We start from the raw sequence: 19047 nt of genomic DNA, 5'->3' as shown, positions 1-19047 counted from the left end.
CTACTACAGAAATCTAGGTGGAAAAAAAAGACACACATATATGAACAAAATCCAGTTCCAAGGCATAAGTTCTTGCTTATGTAACAGTACCACAGAAATCATGTGTATACATACTAGTCTTCTTACCCTAGAAGTTATCTCCACCCTCACAGCTTCCTCCTTTAATTGGTGGGTTCCAACCCAGAACCTCTATCTGAGTATCCAAGCTAGTCATGCTTACTCCAAACACTCTAGCCTTCTCCACTTTCCCACTCCCCACTCCTCAATTCTTTTTTATGTGTTATCTCCCTGCCAAATTGCTCCACCCCTAATTAAAATGTAAACTCCTTAATGGCAGGGATTGCCTTTCCTTTTTTGCTTCTAGCTCTCTCTCTATCATTATGTACTTTTTAAAATTTTGGAATATTTTATTTAATCAATTTAGAATATTTTTCCATGGTTACAAGATTCAGGTTATTTCCCTTCCCTCCCCCCACCCCTCCCATAGCCAACACACAATTCCATGAGGTTTTACATGTGTCATTGATCAAGACCTATTTCCATATTAATATCATTATGTATGTATAAATTCAAAATAACTGAACAATCAACATGTGATAGTAACTGACTTTGATATAGGCCTTTTAAGTTTACAAAGCACATTACATATGTTATCCAATTTGGTCCTCACCAAAACACTATGAAGTAGATGGTATTATTATCCTCATTTAACAAATGAGGAAATAGGCTGAGTTGTCCATGGTCTCATCGTAGTGTTGGATGTGATACCTAAACCCTGGCCATTCTAACTCCAAGTCCAGTATCCTATCTACCTCTCCAAGGGATTAAGGTTAGTCAAAGAATTGCTGAACCTGAGTCTTGGGTCTTAAAAATAAATTACAGAAATAATTAGTTTCTATGGAAAAAGTAACCTATAAGCGAAGGAAATAATATAACTAAAGATGAGAAGGAAAGAAGCAACAAGATCAAAAAATCTTCCTGGCTAGAAGGACCAAAATGGAGAGTAGTGGAAAATAACCTTATATAAGATGGGTCCAATTGAATGTCATACAAAGGAATCTGGATTTGGCCCAAATACAGCATCATTGTAGACTTCAGAGCAGGGAGTAATGTGATTAAAGCAATGTTTTAAGAAGATTAATCTGGCAGCAATGTGTACTATGTATTACAACAGGGAGAGGATAGAGGTCAAAAAGTGGTTGAAGAAGAAATAAATGATGAAACTGGAGAGATAACAGGCAGGAAAAAAAACCCAGCTAACTTTATATAAGATAGTTACAGAATATATAGTGTTTTACAATTTTCAAAGCATATTAACTTACTCCCATTTAATCCTCAAAACAATTCTGCAGTACAAAAAGCAGGAGTTATCATCATTCAGCCTTTACAAATGAGGAAACTGGGGTTCACTGAGATACTGTGATTTGAAGATAACAAGTCAAAGGTTAGAATGTTAGAAATCACTAAGAAAATGATGATAAAACTGATGGCACTACAGAAAAAATGTAATTTAAAAGAGGTATTTTTTGGTTTTGGGGGCTATCTGAAATAATGACTTTAGTTCATGATATGCTGCATTTAAGACCTCTAAATAACAATATCCTACAGATAGCAGCTGAGCCATAACTAGGGTAGGCTGAGGACTTTGCCCCAGGGTGCCAAACTTTAAAAAGCACTCACAGCAGCTGTACTCAGGTCTTAGCACCTGGCTAACAAGAACTAATTAAAATAGAAAGCTATCAGGCAACAGTTCTCCAGGTAAGCTCTTCTCCAGCCCAGATTTGCCCAGTTCCATTCCTCAAGAAGTCCTTGCAATGCCCTGAAAATCTTTCATTCCATAGTTCTATGTCTTGAGGTGAAGATCTCTCCAACTATAAAGGAATTTCTCTCAAGAGAAATTGAGGGCACCTTTTAAGATACTTGTCTTGGGCAGCAGAATAATTAGTTAATTATGGCTTTGAATAGCAGGAGTTATGAGAATGAAAAAGGATGAAAGATCAGAGAGAAAGAAAAGAAACCCCCTATAGAAGGGGGTCTCTAACTTGGCTGAAGCCAAGAAAATGAATGGGAACTATAGATATGAAACACTATAGATAATATCAGAGATAGGGGACTATGGATATGGAACACTATGGTTAACATTTTCCAGTATGTTGGCTATTTTTCTTGAGCTGTTTTTTTTATTTATTCTTTGCTTCAAAAGAATGTTTCTGAGGAGAAGGTACACTGAAAAATATAAATAATATACAAACAAAAGATATCAGTAAAAATACGTTGTTTAAAAAAAGAAAGAAAATGAATATGTCACCAGAAGTAGTACTGTATGTGAGCGACACCACACTTTGCAGCACCGCCACATACAGTGCTCCTCTCACTGACCACCAATGAAAGAGGTGCCCCTTCCAGAAGTGCGGTGGGGGATGGATACATGGCCTCAGGGGGCTGCATGTGGCCCATGGGCCGTAGTTTGGGGACCCCTGATGTAGAGTCTCCATTTCCTTACTTATAAAATGGGAATTATAATAATTCCTACCCTCTCTATCTCACTGATGGCAACTTGGGAAACTGTAAAAAGCCTTACAGAAATGTCATTATTATATTCCAATATGTCAGAACTTAGCAAGCAAAGTTTAAGAAAGGTTAATCAATGATTTATACACAGTAGAAAGAATGAAAAGGAAGAAAACTGATTAAAGACCAAAGAAACTCCCTTAAAAAACACACTTCTGACTTTGTTGATTAGAAAAAGAATAGAAATTATTAAATATAAAGTCAAAATCCAAGATAAACTGAGATACTAAGAGAGTATCTGGCTACTTCTGAATAATTCAAATCACTAGGTCCAGACAAATTACATCAATCAAACCAAAAAAAAAAAAACTTATTAAGTACCTACAATGTGCCAGGCACTGTGCTAAGTGCTGGGGTAGAAAAAAAAGTAAAAAAACAGCCCCCACCCTCAAGGAGCTTACAATTTAATGGGAGAGACAACATGTACACAATGTGTACAAAGAAAACTATAAGACAAATAGGAAATAACTAAAAGAGAAAGGCAGTAGAATTAAGAGGGGTTGGGGAAGATTTCCTATAGAAGGTAGGATTTTAGTTAGGTCCTAAAAGAAGCCAGGTAGGTCAGTAGTTGCAGTGAAAAAGGAAGTGTTGCAGGTATGGGGGACAGTCAGAGAAAATGCTCCACTTTGAAATAACTGGCAAATATGATTGCCACAGCATTTGTCAATAATCTTTCAAATCAATAAAAAATAAGAGAAGGATTTAAAAGACAAGCATCATTATGATTTTCAAAAAAAGGGAAGAGTATAGTAAACAACCTATATGTAAGCTCAACTTCAATTCCTAGAAAAGGATTCAGTGGTTACAAACAACCAATGTGGTTTTTTCACTCATGAACAAGTCTTGCCAGTGTGACTCTTTTTTTTTTCTTTTTTGACAGCCTTACTAGGTAGCAGACCAGGAAAATATCAGAGATTTAGTTTACCTAGATTTTAGCAAAGTATTTGGCAAAGTCTCTCAAGATCTTCTTGTGGCCTAAATGGAGAAGCATGGATTACAGAATAATGGGTGAATTCAGAATTGGGTGAATGTCTGGGACCAGATAATAGTTATTAATAGTTTGATGTCAACTCAAAAGGTAGTTCCCTAGTGAAATGCCCAAATGATATATCTTGAAACTGTGTTACATTTAATATTTTATCAATAACCTCAAGACATTAATAGTATGCTTATCAAAATTGCAGATGGCAGTGGTAGGAGGAATAGCAAACACACTAGATGACAATGTAAGGATCTCAAAAAGGTTAAAGCGCTAGGCCATATTTAGTAAGATGACATTTAATAGCATGTACAAGCAGCATGGCTTGGATGACTTTGTTCAAATCCTTTCTGATGTTATTTGTGACAAGCCACTTAACCCCTATGTATTTCAAGTCATTCCCTAAGATTTATTTGCTCCCATATCTGAGATTTCTAACCTAAAGAAATCATGGACTCTTCCTAGATTTGAATAATTATACTCTTACACTTAGATTCAAAAAAATCCGTTTCATAAGGGGAAAACAATTTCTTGAAAAATATCTCGGTGAAATGCAAAATAAATGATTCAATAGTATTAACTGAATTGCACTGACAGCATTCAGTTAAGGAGATATCAGACTTCAATGTACTCTACCTATATAGATGACATCTTTCAGTTCTTGGTACCACATTTTAGGAAATACACTGATAAGACTAAAGAGCATCCAGAAGGGCAACCAGGATGACAAAAGCCCTCAAGATAATACCAGCATAATGAGCTGAAGGAACTAGAAATGTTCAACCTGGAGTAGGGACATAGTGGATATCTTTCAAGAACTTGGAAGACAGTCATGGGAAATAGGGATTAGACTTAGGGTCATCACAAATTGTTTGGTCTTAAAGAGAGAACAAGAAATAATGGATGAAAGTTGCAGAAGAATATATTATTTAAGCATGACATAAGAAAAAAACTTCCTAATAATCAGAGCTATCCCAAAGTGGAATGGACAGCCTCAGGAAGTCATAGGTTTCCCCTCAATGGGGGAAATCTTCAAGAAAAAGCTGGGGGGAGGGGGGGATAGCTGGTAGCTCAGTGGATTGAGAGCCAGGTCTAGAGATGAGAGGTCCTAGGTTCAAATCTGGCCTCAGACATTGCCCAGCTGTGTGACCCTGGGCAAGTCACTTGACCCCCATTGCCTATGTAAGGATAATTTTAGGGTTGTGACCTAATCTAAATTAATTTTGGTCACCAGGGAATATCTCAAATAAAATACCCAAGTCAGTTTGCAAATTTATGGTGGTTTAATTAATATAGAGGGAAAATGTGTAGGATTTCTCCTGCCTGGCCTGTGCTAGGGGGAGTTTAAAGTCCTCCACCATGAGGTCTCTGAAGAAGATTAGTGGCTTTCTAAGAGGATAGTGTTTGGAAGGTAAAGGAGAAAGAATCAGCCTAAACTCTGAGAGGGCTCAGTAAAGATGCCTCACCTGAACTAGGCTACTCAGCTTCCTCCAGTATGGTATCAAGGAAAACTCACTGCTAAACCCGGACAATAGCAGCTGCCACCCAAGATGCCAAAATGCTCAGCCTGCTCCACCAACCACCTCTCCACCACCAAAGAGGCTGGAGAGAGGAAATTACGTGAAATATATAGACGGTTTTTACATCACTTTCCTGTGTCTCACATGTACCAATGGTAGCTTAAGCTTGACTTAGGATAGCCCAGGGGTCTGTCAGTTGTTTTCTGATTCGTCATTTGCTAACACATGTCTGTCATAGGCCATCCTCCTAAATACTTAATCCTTAAGTATGGGTGCAGACATTCCTGTTTTTGTTAGACTAAGTAGGGTAGAGTAATCTAAAGTTCATGCCTAGCCCTAACCACTCTTCTGCCTTGGAACCAAACACAGTAATGATTCTAAGACGGAAGGTAAGTGTTTAAAAAAAAAAAAGAAAAAGCTGGATGTCCATTTGTTGAATATACATATTGTCAAAAGGATTCTTGTCCATTAAGGGTTTGACTAAATGACCTCTTCAATTCCTTCCAATAGCTAATATTTATATAGCATTTTAAGGTTTGTTTTACATGTGTCATTTGATCCAATTTCCAAATTCTGTGACTATTTAAAACTCTTCCTATAATTATTTATATAATTTCCAAGCATTCTTTCTTTGATGACAATTCCAAAAGACCCAAAACTTACTTTCTGATACAGAGCCTGGGACTTAAGTGGGCACGGAGGCAAGGACGGCCAGCATATCTGCAAGATAAAAATAAAGAATCAGTCAAAAGGATTTACTGAGCACCTCTAGAACATACAACACTGTACTAGACCATGGGGAGAAATTAAAAAAAAGATGACAACTCAGGCTTTAATAAAACATAATTTGAGAATAATTCTAAATAACATCTATATGTGCAAAACCATAAGTGAATACTTAAGATAGAAAGTAAAGGATAAGCCTGATTGCATGACATTAATCATGAAAAAGTTCATCAATGAGATATATTTTGAGTCAGTTATTAAATATGATGATGTAGAAAAGGTGTGCTGAGTGAAGAAAACAATTATATATACATAATATACACATACACATATACACAAAAGAGCAAGAAATAGCTTGCCTCCAGCAAGTAGGCAGGATGGGGAACAACTGTAATGATCATTCAGTTTTAATAAGTATTTATTAAATGCTTCCTGTGTGCAGAACTTAATGCAGTATAGTGGTAAATAAATATTTTTAACACTGGAAAGGCCAGGAGTATGAACTGACACCAACATTTTCATCCTACTACTACTTCTATTTTCTTTGCCTTATGGATGAAAAAAACATGTGGTGTCAACTTGTTCTTCTAAGCTACTCAAATTTTAGTTCTTCTAATGTTAAGAACATAATCCCAATTCTTGGGACACTCATAATGCAGTGTTTGCAAGGTGAAGATTTGGGAGAGTGAGAGTGTTAACAATAAAAAAAAAACCTATATGATAAAAGGTTGGAGTGGGAGAGAAGAGAGGGAAAGAGAGAGAGTGTGTATGGAAATAATGGAGGGCCCCAAAAGTTAAGTCACTTTAAAGTTCTTGAATAGGGTGATTTTTTTTTAAAAGCTTATGAGGAGGAACAAAGCACATGTTTCCAGATAAAGCTCTTGGAATGTCAAATATCCCCTGATATAATAAATGTTTATTGACTGATTGATATAAGAAGGATACTGGAGAAAATATTGGACTGGGGAAGAGATAAAGTATGTAAAAGATTCCTTCTATTCATATAGAAAAATTTTTGCATAAGAGAATATGAATTTTCCATTTGAACACTCTTCATTTTTGAGATTTACAGATTAGTATCAGAGTTACTTCTGGAACAGCAGTACAAAAAATTATTTATAGCTGCACTTTTTATGGTAGCAAAGAAATAAAGTAGGTACCTATCAACTGGAAAAATGGCTAAACTAAACAAACTGCAATGCAATGGAACAGTTATACTATAAAGACTTAAATAAAGTGATACAGAAGAAAATACGTAGAACCAGAAGAACATTCTACATGATGACCAAAAAGAAAATCAGCATTGATCAATCATGGATTTAGAAAACCAATGGTGAAAATATAACCCTACCCTGGAGGAAGAGCTGGTAGGCTATAGAGTTGTGGAATGGGTCTGTTATACTTTAATAGACATGACCAACATATTGATTTGTTTTGATGAATTATAATTATTAGAGACAAAGGAGCATTTCTGATGGGAAGAAGTGACAGGTAGAAAGTGTCTGAGGCCAAAAACCAAGTCCTCCCAACTTCAGGTCTAGTGCTCTATCTTATTGTGCTACCTAGCTACCCCTAATAGAAGCCATCTTTGAAAAGTACTATGAGGAGGAAAGATACAAAGCCCAATCCCTAAACATGAATAATTGGAAGTACAGGATTCTCAGAACCCAATAAAGCTGAAATTGCCCTATTTTTCCCTCACCATGAAAATCTAAAATACCAATATTTCCCTAACTCTTTTGGAACAACAGAATTTGAAAAATAAGATTCAAACAGCATTCTCTTTCTCCAGGTCTTCCTTTGCTCCAGCTATAAGGGCAAGAGGTGAACAATGACATTATGCACCAAAGACTCCCAGGAAAAAAAGAAGTGGGAACAAATCTTTTTAAATCAATTGAAGTAATTGTAACTCTGAAGTTGCAGGGCACGCATTCCTCACACCAAGCTGGGCCTGGTCACTCAGTCACCCAGTGAGAGTTTGCAGATGTGGGTTGGAATCTATGGCTGTCTCTGTCTAGTGCTATTGTTTCCACCAAACAAATGGCAATGTTAACTTTCTACAAGGACTTTACAGAAACAACTGTTCACACAAACCCCACAAACCACTAATTTTCACATGAAATTCAAGTCCAAATCTCTGTCCATACTTTTCTCATGATATCTTTTGGTGGAAATTAATAACTCTGGGCTCCATGATAGTATGATTAGAAGGGTTACTCACTGGTTGAGTAAATTTATCCTTTAAATATTGATTACTCAATCAATCAATCCACAAATATTTATTAAGAGTCTATTATGTGAGAGGCACTGTGCTAGGCACGGGAGATACAAAAACAAAGAGTGAAACAACTCTTACTTCCCAGGAGCTTATATTCTAAAGGAAAATACAAGTACATCTACTCATGGAAAGTTAATAAATATGTCCATACACAAAATATCATTAAATACAGAGCAGTTTGGGACAAACTAGCAGTTTGAACAGGGAAGGATCAACAACGACTTCAAATAGAAGGTGGTGCCTGCTGCATCCTATGGGAAGAGAAGGGCTCTATGAGAGGGTGCTAAAGAGGGAATAAATTACAGGCATGCAGGAGAGCGGATGTAAAGGCATGGAGTCAGGAAACAGGAGTATCAAAGAAATAGACAATTTAGCTCCATCACTGGATGTAGTAAAGGGAATAATCTTCAATGAGCTTAGAAAAATAGGCCAAAGCCAGGTTGTTTAGAGCTTTAAAAGCTACACTAAGGACTTTTATGTTTTATCCTAGAGACAACAGAAAGCCACCTGAACTAGTTGAGTAAGGCAGTCACAATGGTTAGATCTATGTATAAGGAAAATTACTTTGGTAGCAGCATGAAGAATGGACTTATAGCAGGGTAGGACTTGAGGCAATTATAGGTCTTATAACTGTTCATCAAAAATGTTTCTATAAGAAAAAAATCAATTCTGGACATAGCAAGTACCAAAATGAGAAGCCTGTGGTCAAGAAAGCACAAGGCTATCTATATCTAAAGTTTGTTAACATCAGGAGGAGAAAAAATATAGGCAATTATATTTAAGTAGAAAACCTTTCTCATAATTAGATTTCCTGAGACTCTCAAACAGAAAACTGTTTAAGGCAGCTTCTGTTTGCAATATCCCTTGACAGGAAACTATTATTTTTCAAGCAAAGGTAGCAGAATTTATGAAAGAACAGGAGTAACTAAGATAGTCAAATACAGGAAGTTACATGGCCACCAAGCAATTTGCCCCATTGCTCATCACAAAAACTTGAGAAATCTGAGGATATAGCATCATGAAAGTAAGGAAGTCAAGGGGAATTTTGCAATAACCTACAATTAATTACTATATACTATATAATTACTATATACTATATTAATTACTATATACTATATAGTATATAATATACTATATACTATATACCAATTAATAACTATACATCTCAAAAATTAGGTTGAAAAATTGAAAACGTTTCTCTACCCAACATGTTATCAAGCAGAATCACACACACAAAACTCTGGAGGAAGTGATTCCAAAAAAATAAAAATCTGAAAAGGCAAAAGGGAATCATCACCAGACCAGTACTGGGAAAGAAAACAAGCAAGCAGCTGTGTACAAACGAAATATTCAAAGGGTAAAATAGAGATATTTCAGGGGAAGGCCCTAGCAGTCAGGGAAACTGGGAAAGGCTGCTTATAGAAGGTAAGATTTTATCTGAGACTTGAAGGAAGCCAGAATGTAGCGGTAAGGAGGAAGAGAATTCCAGGCGCAGAGAACCTGCAGGGAAAATGCCAGTCAGGAGATGGGAGTGTCTTGGTCAAGGAACAACAAGAAGGTCAGTGTCACTGGATGAAAGACTGTCTGGAAGGAAGGAAGGAAGGAAGGAAGGAAGGAAGGAAGGAAGGAAGGAAGGAAGGAAGGAAGGAAGGAAGGTAAAAGAAGACTGGAAATGAAAGAAGGCACCAATTTACGTAGGGCTGTAAAAAGCAAATATAAGAGTTTATATTTGATCATGAAGCTAATAGGGAATAACTGGAGTTTATTGAACAAGGAAGCTAAATGGTCAGACCTGCACTTTATGAAAAGCAATTTGACAACTAAGTGGAGAGTGAACTGGTGAGACTTGAGGCAAAGGCAGCAGGCTACAGGTGCTACTGGTACAATTCTTCAAGGGGAAATTTTAAATATACACATGATGCCATCCAGAGATAATAACATTTATAAACAGTGAAGTTATTAACCAAAGAAACTTTTAAAAGACATTTATTGATGATAGAAGCAAGGACTTGTAATGGAGGAGGAACAATCCTACAAGAATAATGTCAAGAACATTAAATCCCAGTATGAACTGAGAACAAAAAATTGTCTTCTGGTCTGGGATTAAAGAACAAAAAACACTGAAGGTAAAAAGATCCCAGAAGAGAGAATGGAGGGACAATACAATACAAATATGACTTGGGTTATTTATTCTGCCTTCTTTAGCTAGTCTACCTAGAAGAACAATTCTGTGATTGTGAAAGAGAAGACAAAAGTGGTTAACTAGCAGCTGAAATCAGAAACAAATAAGGAAATGATAAGAGAGCACCCAGTTGGCCACAAGTCAACAAGATCCAAAATATATCCCAGGATGCTTAAAGAACTAGCAGATGGGATTGCTGAGTCATTGTCCACGGCCTCTGACAGCTCATGCTGAATGGGAGGGGTGCCATCAAGCTCCAAGGAAGGCCAAGGTTCCAAATATTTAAAAATGGAAGAAGGTAGAATCAGCAGACAATAGGTCAAGAAGCTGGCAAACTTCTAGAACATATTATAAAAGAGATGATTTATGAGCAGTCATTCAGGAAATGGGTAAGAGCTGTCATAGAGGCAGCTAGGCTACTGTTGCTACTGGTACAATTCTTCCAGGGGCAGGCTTTTTAGCTAAACCTAGAGAAGGGAGGTTCTAGATTCAAATTTGGCCTCAAATACTTCTTAGCTGTGTGACCCTAGACAAGTCACCTAACCCCAAATGCATAGGCCTTACCACTCTTCTGCCTTAGAACTGATATTTGGTATCAATTCTGATTCAGAAGGTGAGGGTTAAAAAAAAAAAAAGCTCACAACTTTTTCAAGAACCAGTAATATCAAACTAACCCTTTTTTTTTAATTGATAAGGTAAAAAGACTGGTCAATCAGAGGAACTCCAGGAACACATGGTATACTCATGTGTCAGCAAAGCCTTTGACAAAGTATATTAGCTATAGAAACAGAATAAGGTGGATTCGGAACTGGCTGAGCTACTGAAAACCAAGAATGGGCATCCACAAATCAGTATCAACCTGGAATGAGGTCTGGTGCAGAGTGACCCAGCAGTCCTGATGTTTAATGCTTTTATTAATGACTTGAATGAAAGTACAAATTACATGCTTTTCATAGTTATAGATGATATTAAATAAAGAAGAAATAGCATGGCATAGTGGATAGAGAACTAGCTTCAGGGCCCAAAAGATCTAGGTACAAAAGTCACTTCTATCACGGCTATAAGCCAGGGGTGTCAAACTCAAGTAGAAATTAATTCTACCTGAGGTATATGGATTTAGAAAACCATAAAATAAGGGCAGCTATGTGGCTTAGTGAATAGCCAGACCTGGAAATGGGAGGTCCTGCATTTAGATCTGGCCTCAGATACTTCCTAGCAAGTTGGTTAATCTCAATTGCATAGCCCTACTACTCTTCTTGGAACCCATTCGGATTCTATGACAAAAGGTAAAAGTTAATGTTTCCCAATTACATTTTAATGTTACCTTTGGGTTTCACATCTCTGCTCTAGGCAATGCTCTAAGACTATCAATTGCAGAGAATTTTTTCTTCTCAGAGTTCCCTCCACCCTTGAAATCACAGGTCCCAACAGTCTCTGTTCCTTTCCTTATGAAGCTGAAATAGTTAACATACCAGGTAACGACACACACACACACACAAACACACACACACACACACACACACACACACACACACACACACACACAGTCTTGCGATTAGTTAACAGTTACCTGAAAAGAGGGTGGGTCAGACTCCCTAATAACCATATCAGCAAAAACCTGAAAAATGATCAAGAAATCCAAAAACTACAGTAATTTCTACAATACTTTCTGTGGCTACAGTAATTTCCCTTACACAAAAAGCTAGCTGAAAGCCTAATGCCAATAAGGAGCACACCAGCAAAACCAGTACCAGTGGACTGTCTTCCACTCAATCAGAGATGAGGCAGAGATTCATGTAGCCTTCAAGATTCTGCCTTCAGAGGCAGCAAGAGTGAAGACCTCCCCTAAGAAAGCCCTAAGAAAGATAGTCAAAATACCCCAGCCTGGGAGTCCTGAAAGCCCTGAGCATAGCAGTGACCAGTATAGCACAGCCTGGGATGAATCCAGGAGCTCTGGGTCCGCAAAGTTCCCCAAATAATCTGTTCAAAGGCAACAGAGATAGCCTCTAAGATCATTGTTCTGAACCTCAAAGATCCACATGGGCCTAAAAATGAAATAGAAGCTCTGGGAAGAAAATAAATAACTTGGAACACAAAGTATAAAATCTTTCCCAAGTAACAAATTTCTAAACCAGACAAGAATAATGACTCTGTGAGATGGCAAAAATAAATAAATAAATAAACAAACAAAAATTATATTGAAAAACTAACATTCACCCAACTAGAAGTGCTGGCCAACCCTATGGCCTCTCCTGATTAGATAGCTCCTCTCTAAACTTTCTCTAAGTCCCAGAAATCCATACTTCTGCATGCCCCACCATCTTTTAGCTTCCTTTTATTTGTCCTTTCCCTATTAGAATGTAAACTCCTTGAGGGCAAAGTTAAGTGTGTCAAGTCCAAAGGCAGGCTCTCCAGAAGACAATAGAGGCCAGACTACCAATTCATCACAAGTTCCTGAAACTTCCCTACTTTCCCAGGCTTCTCAGGTTTCACCAAGTATAAGGAATGCAAATTTAAAAAACAAAACAACACAATGCCATCCTTATCGAGACAGAGGTTAGATTAGATGGCTTTTGAAGTTCCTTACAATTCTAAAATTCCACCATCCAAAGTAGCAGCTCTCTACCAGATTTGTGTATTTCGATAGATCTGATAAACACCCTAATCTAAGCAGCCCTAATCTAAATCATTAACAAAATTGTTAAACAACACAGGGCAAATCACTGATCCCTAGGGCATTCCACAAGCAATCTCCTAAATTAACATTAAACCATTATCTCACAGCCAAGATGGACAAGGAATTTATTCAAATATATTAGGACAAGAGCCATTCCTTAATTGATAAAGGTCAAAGACAGTTTTGTTTTGTTTTGTTGTTTTTTTTAAAAACCCTTACTATTAAAACAATACTACATATTGGCTCCAAGGCAGAAGAGTGGTAAGGGCTAGGCAATGGGGGTCAAGTGACTTGCCCAGGGTCACACAGCTGGGAAGTGTCTGAGGCCAGATTTGAACCTAGGACCTCCTGTCTCTAGGGCTAGCTCTCAATCCACTGAGCTACCCAGCTGCCCTCTCAAAGACAGTTTTTAAAAGAACTCAAGCTATCAAAATCAGCACTTAATAAAATATTCCCAATCACTATTAAAGAAATGCAAATAAAAACAATTTTGGGGTTCCACTTAATACTCATCAAATTGACAGTGACCAAAAAAAATAAAAAGAAAAAGAAAAAGAAACTGTGGAAATTACCACTAAAACACTGTAGGTAGAGCTATAAACTGGATCAGACATTCTTCAAGCAATTTGGAACTTCAGCTAAAAACTCACTAACCTATACAATAAGCCTTGCCCTGGGAGTACTACTAGACCTATGCTCCAGAATGAGCAAAGAAAGAGAAAAAGGACAAATATGTACAAAAATATAGCAGCTTGTATTATAGCAAAGAAACTAAGGGCGTTCATCTATTAGAATATTAGAATGACTAAAGTAAATATAGTATATAAAGTACTGTAATATAATTGTACTATAAGAAATGATGAAAGGAATGATTTAAGAGAAACCTGAGAAGACATTGACACACAGTAAAGTGAGCTGAACCCAAAAGAACAAATTTATGCTTAAAAAAAAACAAAAACCTGAAAGACCTAAGAACTCAGATCAATGAAATGACAAGCCATGATTCCAGAGAATAAATGGGCAAGCATGAATCCAATTTCCTGACAGAGCAGTGATGGTCTCAAAGAGACATATTTTTGGACATAGTTAATGGGGGAATTCATTTTTCTTGCCTATACATATTTGTTACGGTGACTTTGTTTTCATTTTGTTTCGTTTCTTTAAATTTCACAGGTAGGGCAAGTAAGATAAGAGAAAGACCTAGTTTTTGCCAGGGCAAAAATAAAAAGAAGAAGAAGAAAGAAAAGAAGGTCACTTAAACATTTAAAACTGCATAGAAGAGAACAAAGGGAAGACTAGAAAAATTATTACAGGGTACCTCGGAACATTAGACACTGGATTAATTATGTAATTAAATGGAAAAGAAAGCTATATGTAATAAAGGTTTACTGTTTCATATATGAAGTCCTTTTTAATTTATTTTTTATTTTTTTTAAACCCTTACCTTCCATCTTGGAATCAAAACTATGTATTGGTTTCAAGGCAGAAGAGTGGTAAGGGCTTAGGCAATGGGGGTTAAGTGACTTGCCTGGGATTACAGAGCTAGGAAGTGTCTGAGGCTACATTTGAACCCAAGACTTTCTGTCTCTAGGCCTGACTCTCAATCCACTGAGTCACCCAGCTGCCCTCAAAATCCTCTTTTAAAAATGTACTCTGGGAGGCAGCAAGATAGCTCTGTGGATTGAGAACAAGGCCTAGAGATGGAAGATCAGAGGTTCAAATCTGGCCTCAGACACTTCCTAGCTGTGTGATCCCAGGCAAATCATTTAACTCCCATTACCTAGCCCAGTGACAGAGATCCTATATGACACAGGTGCCATGATGGCACATGGAACACTTTCTGTGGGCGTGTGCCCACCCTCCCACCCCCCAGTTCATTACTAGAAAGGCAGAGGGACTCAGGCAGAGCTACTCACCTTCCCCTCTCCACTGAACCTGATGACATTTTTTCACATTCTCTGCCCCTCTGCCCAACAGTCCAATGGGAACACATGGGATACAGAGGCAGGCTCACAGGTGGCAGAACTGGTGAGGTGGGCCACTCCCCTCCTCCTCTCTACAGTTGCTGAGGGCATTCCTCACTTCACCCACCCCTCTGTCCAGCAGCCCAATGAGAGAGCTTTCTCTCTCCCCTATGTGGGGGGTATATCTGGCCCTTAGTGGGGGGTGGGCAGGGCCAGGTACAAGGTCTGGTGGGTGAGATGGAGATGGGACCTGGCATTCCATCTCTAAAAGGTTCACCATCACTAACCTAGCCCTTATCACTCTTCTGCCTTAGAACCAATACACAGTATGAATTCTAAGACAGAAGGTAAGGGTTTAAAAAACCAATAACCTACTCTTATATGGAATGAAATGCTTGTTTTATTGTATATGACTTTGTCAAAAGCTTTACTAAAATCTAGATAAACTAGATCTATGCCAATCCCCAGATCTGCTTACTAGTAACCCTGTTAAAAAAAGAAATGAGGTTAGTATTGCATGACCTGTTCTTTTTTTTTAACAAGTTTTTACTGGCATGACCTGTTTTTTTTTTTAATTTCCCTATTGCTTTCAAGTATACCTATGTTTCCTTCATCCTTTAAAAAATAAGCCCAATCCTCCACTAGACTCTACCATCCCCTCAAGCTATCATTTTCAGCCAAATTACTCAAAAAAGCCATCCACATTCAATGCTTTCACTTCCACTTTTCTCACTCTCTGCAAACTGATTTCTCACCTTATTTAACTTAAACAACTTTCTCCAAAGTTACCAATTATCTCTTAATTGGCTAGATCTGTTAAGAAACCCAGTAGATTCTTTGTGATTACCCCCTCCTTTCACTTACCATCCCAATAGCAATATATTCTAAAATTTTGCTAGGAATTGAAATTAAGCTCACTATACTATACGGTGTACAGTCCATTCTCTGACCTGTTTTGAAAACGAGGACGTTTTCCTTCTCCAGTTCTTCAGTACCTCTCCCAACTACCACAACCACTCAAAGATTACTGACAATGGCTCAGCAATCACATTTCATCTATATATGGTAACTCATCTAGGCAACTAGGCAGAAGGCAACTACCTTCCTTACTTATCTTGGGTTTCAACAGTCTACTGACCATTTTTGCTGCCCTCTCCAGTTAAATAAGCATTCACCTTGGTACAGAAAACAGAAGCAAAATTAAGAGTTGAACTGCTCTGCCTTTTCTCAGCCATCTATTGTCACTGTCCTATATACCACAGACAAGCAGTTCTATCCTTTCTCTGAGCCTCTTTTCCCCAATATAGCTAAAAGAAAAACACCCATCCTTTTTGTTGTTGTTTTTAGTTAGCCTCTGCTCACAAAGAGTTTTGGCACCTTTGTCCTTATTCTTAGCGAACAATGCCTGACTTTTGTATTCATCTTCTATTACCTTCCATTACTTCTATCTTTTAACTTTCAAAAATCAATTTCTTTAGTAACCTCAAGTGAATATCAATGCATTCCATCTGAACTTTTTGGACAACTCTTTCTTTTTCCTCTTTAGCTGAGCCATTACTCTGTACCTTCAGATTGCAATTTTTTAGAATTTCCTTCCCTTCTGTGTTGGCTCCTTTCTGCCCTAGGGTAATATAAAAAAGTACTATACAATAGCTCAGTGGATTGAGAGCCAGGCCTAGAGACTGGAGGTCCTGGATTCAAATTTGGCCTCAGACACTTCCCAGCTGTGTGACCCTGGGCAAGTCACTTGACCCCCATTGCCTAACCCTTACCACTCTTCTGCCTTGGAGCCAATACACAGTGTTGACTCCAAGACGGAAGGTAAGGGTTTAAAAAAAAAAGTACTATACAAGATGTACACAATGTCTGTCATCATGAAGCTTATTGTCTAACGAACTAAAATAGCTAATTGACACTGAATTAATTCTATTTGGTGGCCAGACTACATGTAGCCAGAAGACATCTTCTGCTAGTGAGTTTCAGACTGCTAAAAACTCTGGCTGAAATTCCCAAACTGAATTGCCTGGAAGCAATGAGACCAGCTCTAGAAGCCCTGGAGTCCAGGAGGGCTAAAAAATAAACCTTCTGACCACATGTTAATTTCACCAAATGGAAGTAAGTACTATCTCCATAGTAATATTGTGGCACACTAGATAACAGTTCAAATCAAGCACTAAACCACCCACTGGACAAAAAGTAGGGGGTTTTGGCAGACCAGACCTTGCTATTTTCTAGAGGAAAAAAGGGGGGGGCAATTTTTTCTTACTTTGGAAAAATCAGACTCTCATGATTGTTTTTACACTGAGTTTTACTGGAGGGAAAAGGAATTCAAAGTGTTTGGGAAAATCAGAAGATTCAACAATACATTGACACCACAAAGTCCTATTTTTCCAAAACCTGCCAATGTTATCCACACCCGTTGCTTCAATTATTACTTCTATGCAAATGACTATAAAAATCCACCCTCGATTTTCCAGAAAATCCCATTGTCAGTTGAATTACTGCCACCTAGATATTCAGATATTCTCAAAGTGTGTCTAAAATTAAATTCACCAACACTTAGTACTTGTCTACGTAAGTAAATTAATGTTGTTTTTTTTTAATTCAGGTTGTGTTCTTTCCCATCCCTCCTCCATGGACTTCTTGTTCCATCTTCTTAAAAATCTACTCCCAATTTCCAAGGGCATGACCTTCAACCCTGACTGGCACCACCTTTCTTCAAATTTCTCATTGCAGTTTACCTGAATTTTAACCAGTTGTTGTGTATTTATTTCCCTCCCACTATGGAATTCAACATTTGTTAAATGCCTAAAGTGAGGGCACAAACATGAAAGGGGCCCCTCCTCTAGTCACTGCCATGTATATGGGCAGGATGCACAGTTATTTCTAATACGGGCAGCTGGATGGACCGGTGAATAAGAGCATTGGGCCTGGAGTAAGGAAGACCCGAGTTCAAACCCGACCTTAAGACATTTCTTAGCACAGACTCCGGGTAAGTCACTTAACCCTGTTTTTCTGTAACATGACCTGGAGAAAGAAATGCCAAACTACTCCAGGATCTCTGCCAAGAAAATCCCAAACAGGTTCACGACTGAACAAATTACTTTTTTAAAAAAGGGTTAATTAGTAAAGTAGGTATGGAAGAACTCGGGACAAAAACTTTAATTTCTGGTGGGCAGCAGCGGGGACAACTTGCGAGAGAGGAGGCGTGACCTCTGAACCCTGCGGCCGCGGGCTCTCGCGGAACGCGGAGGATCGGCGTGCAGCCCGAGAAGGATCTCTGCCAAGAAAATCCCAAACAGGTTCACGACTGAACAAATTACTTTTTTTTAAAAGAGTTAATTAGTAAAGCAGGTATGGAAGAACTCGGGGCAAAAACTTTAATTTCTGGTGGGCAGCAGCGGGGACAGCTTGCGAGGGAGGAGGCGTGACCTCTGAACCCCGCGCGGAAAGCGGAGGTTCGGCGTGCAGCCCGAGCCCCTTTCACCCCTTTCTAAAGACACAGCTGTGGAAAGGATCGCGGCCCTCACGGTCCCGCATCCCTCCCCAGCCCACTCCCATAATGACGCGGCGCTCGGCTCGGTCATGATGATTTTCCCCCCAACCCCCGCCCTCTCACGGGAATCGCCGCTCCCAGTCCCCAGGCTAAAGTCACCTCAACAACAAGGCAGCCATCTTGAGGATCCCAGCCGGACGGAAGTGACGCAGATGCGATGGAGCGCTCACGCGCCCGTTGCCTGGTCATGTGAGGATCTGGTTGTCCTCAAAGGGTTCTTGTGACCTCTGTAGCTTTCTCTGTACGCTGTCGTCTAGGGTCGCTTACTTGACCTTCCCCCGGCCCTAGAAAAGATCCGGAGGTCTGGCGGGAGCTGCTACTTTATCAACAAGCGGCCGTGGACCTTTCCTGCTCGAGTTTTGCATCGTGTTACTAGCCTTAAGAATCTTAAAGGCAGGCTGGTCCAACCTGTTTGTTTTATGAATGAGTAAACTGAGGCCCACAGAGAAATTAGGTGGCCCAGTGGATATAGAGTTGGACCTGGATTCTGTCCCAGATACTAGAAAGTCAGAAAACCAGTCTGCCTCACTTTTCTTATCTGTAAAATGGGGATAATAGCAGCACCTCCTCCCCATCCCCAACTTCTTGTGAGAA

The 19047-nt window shown here is 38.7% G+C and overlaps 1 protein-coding gene across 1 annotated transcript in view; it reads right to left on the bottom strand.

Moving 5' to 3' along the window:
• SDHC (succinate dehydrogenase complex subunit C) overlaps positions 1-18827 on the bottom strand; it is a 39921-nt gene extending 21094 nt beyond the window's left edge. The window contains exons 1-2 of the mRNA XM_007484981.3: positions 18553-18827; positions 5734-5790 (exon numbers count right to left, since the gene is read on the bottom strand). Coding sequence (XP_007485043.1) covers positions 5734-5790; positions 18553-18572 — 77 coding nt within the window. The 5' untranslated portion in view covers positions 18573-18827. The remainder of the gene's footprint in view (positions 1-5733; positions 5791-18552) is intronic.
• Positions 18828-19047: the final 220 nt, after the last annotated feature.

Source organism: Monodelphis domestica, chromosome 2 (assembly GCF_027887165.1).
Source record: "Monodelphis domestica isolate mMonDom1 chromosome 2, mMonDom1.pri, whole genome shotgun sequence".
Lineage (NCBI taxonomy): Eukaryota > Metazoa > Chordata > Mammalia > Didelphimorphia > Didelphidae > Monodelphis > Monodelphis domestica.
The sequence above is the reverse complement of the archived record's forward strand: the minus strand, read 5'-3'. Positions and strand labels throughout refer to the sequence as shown.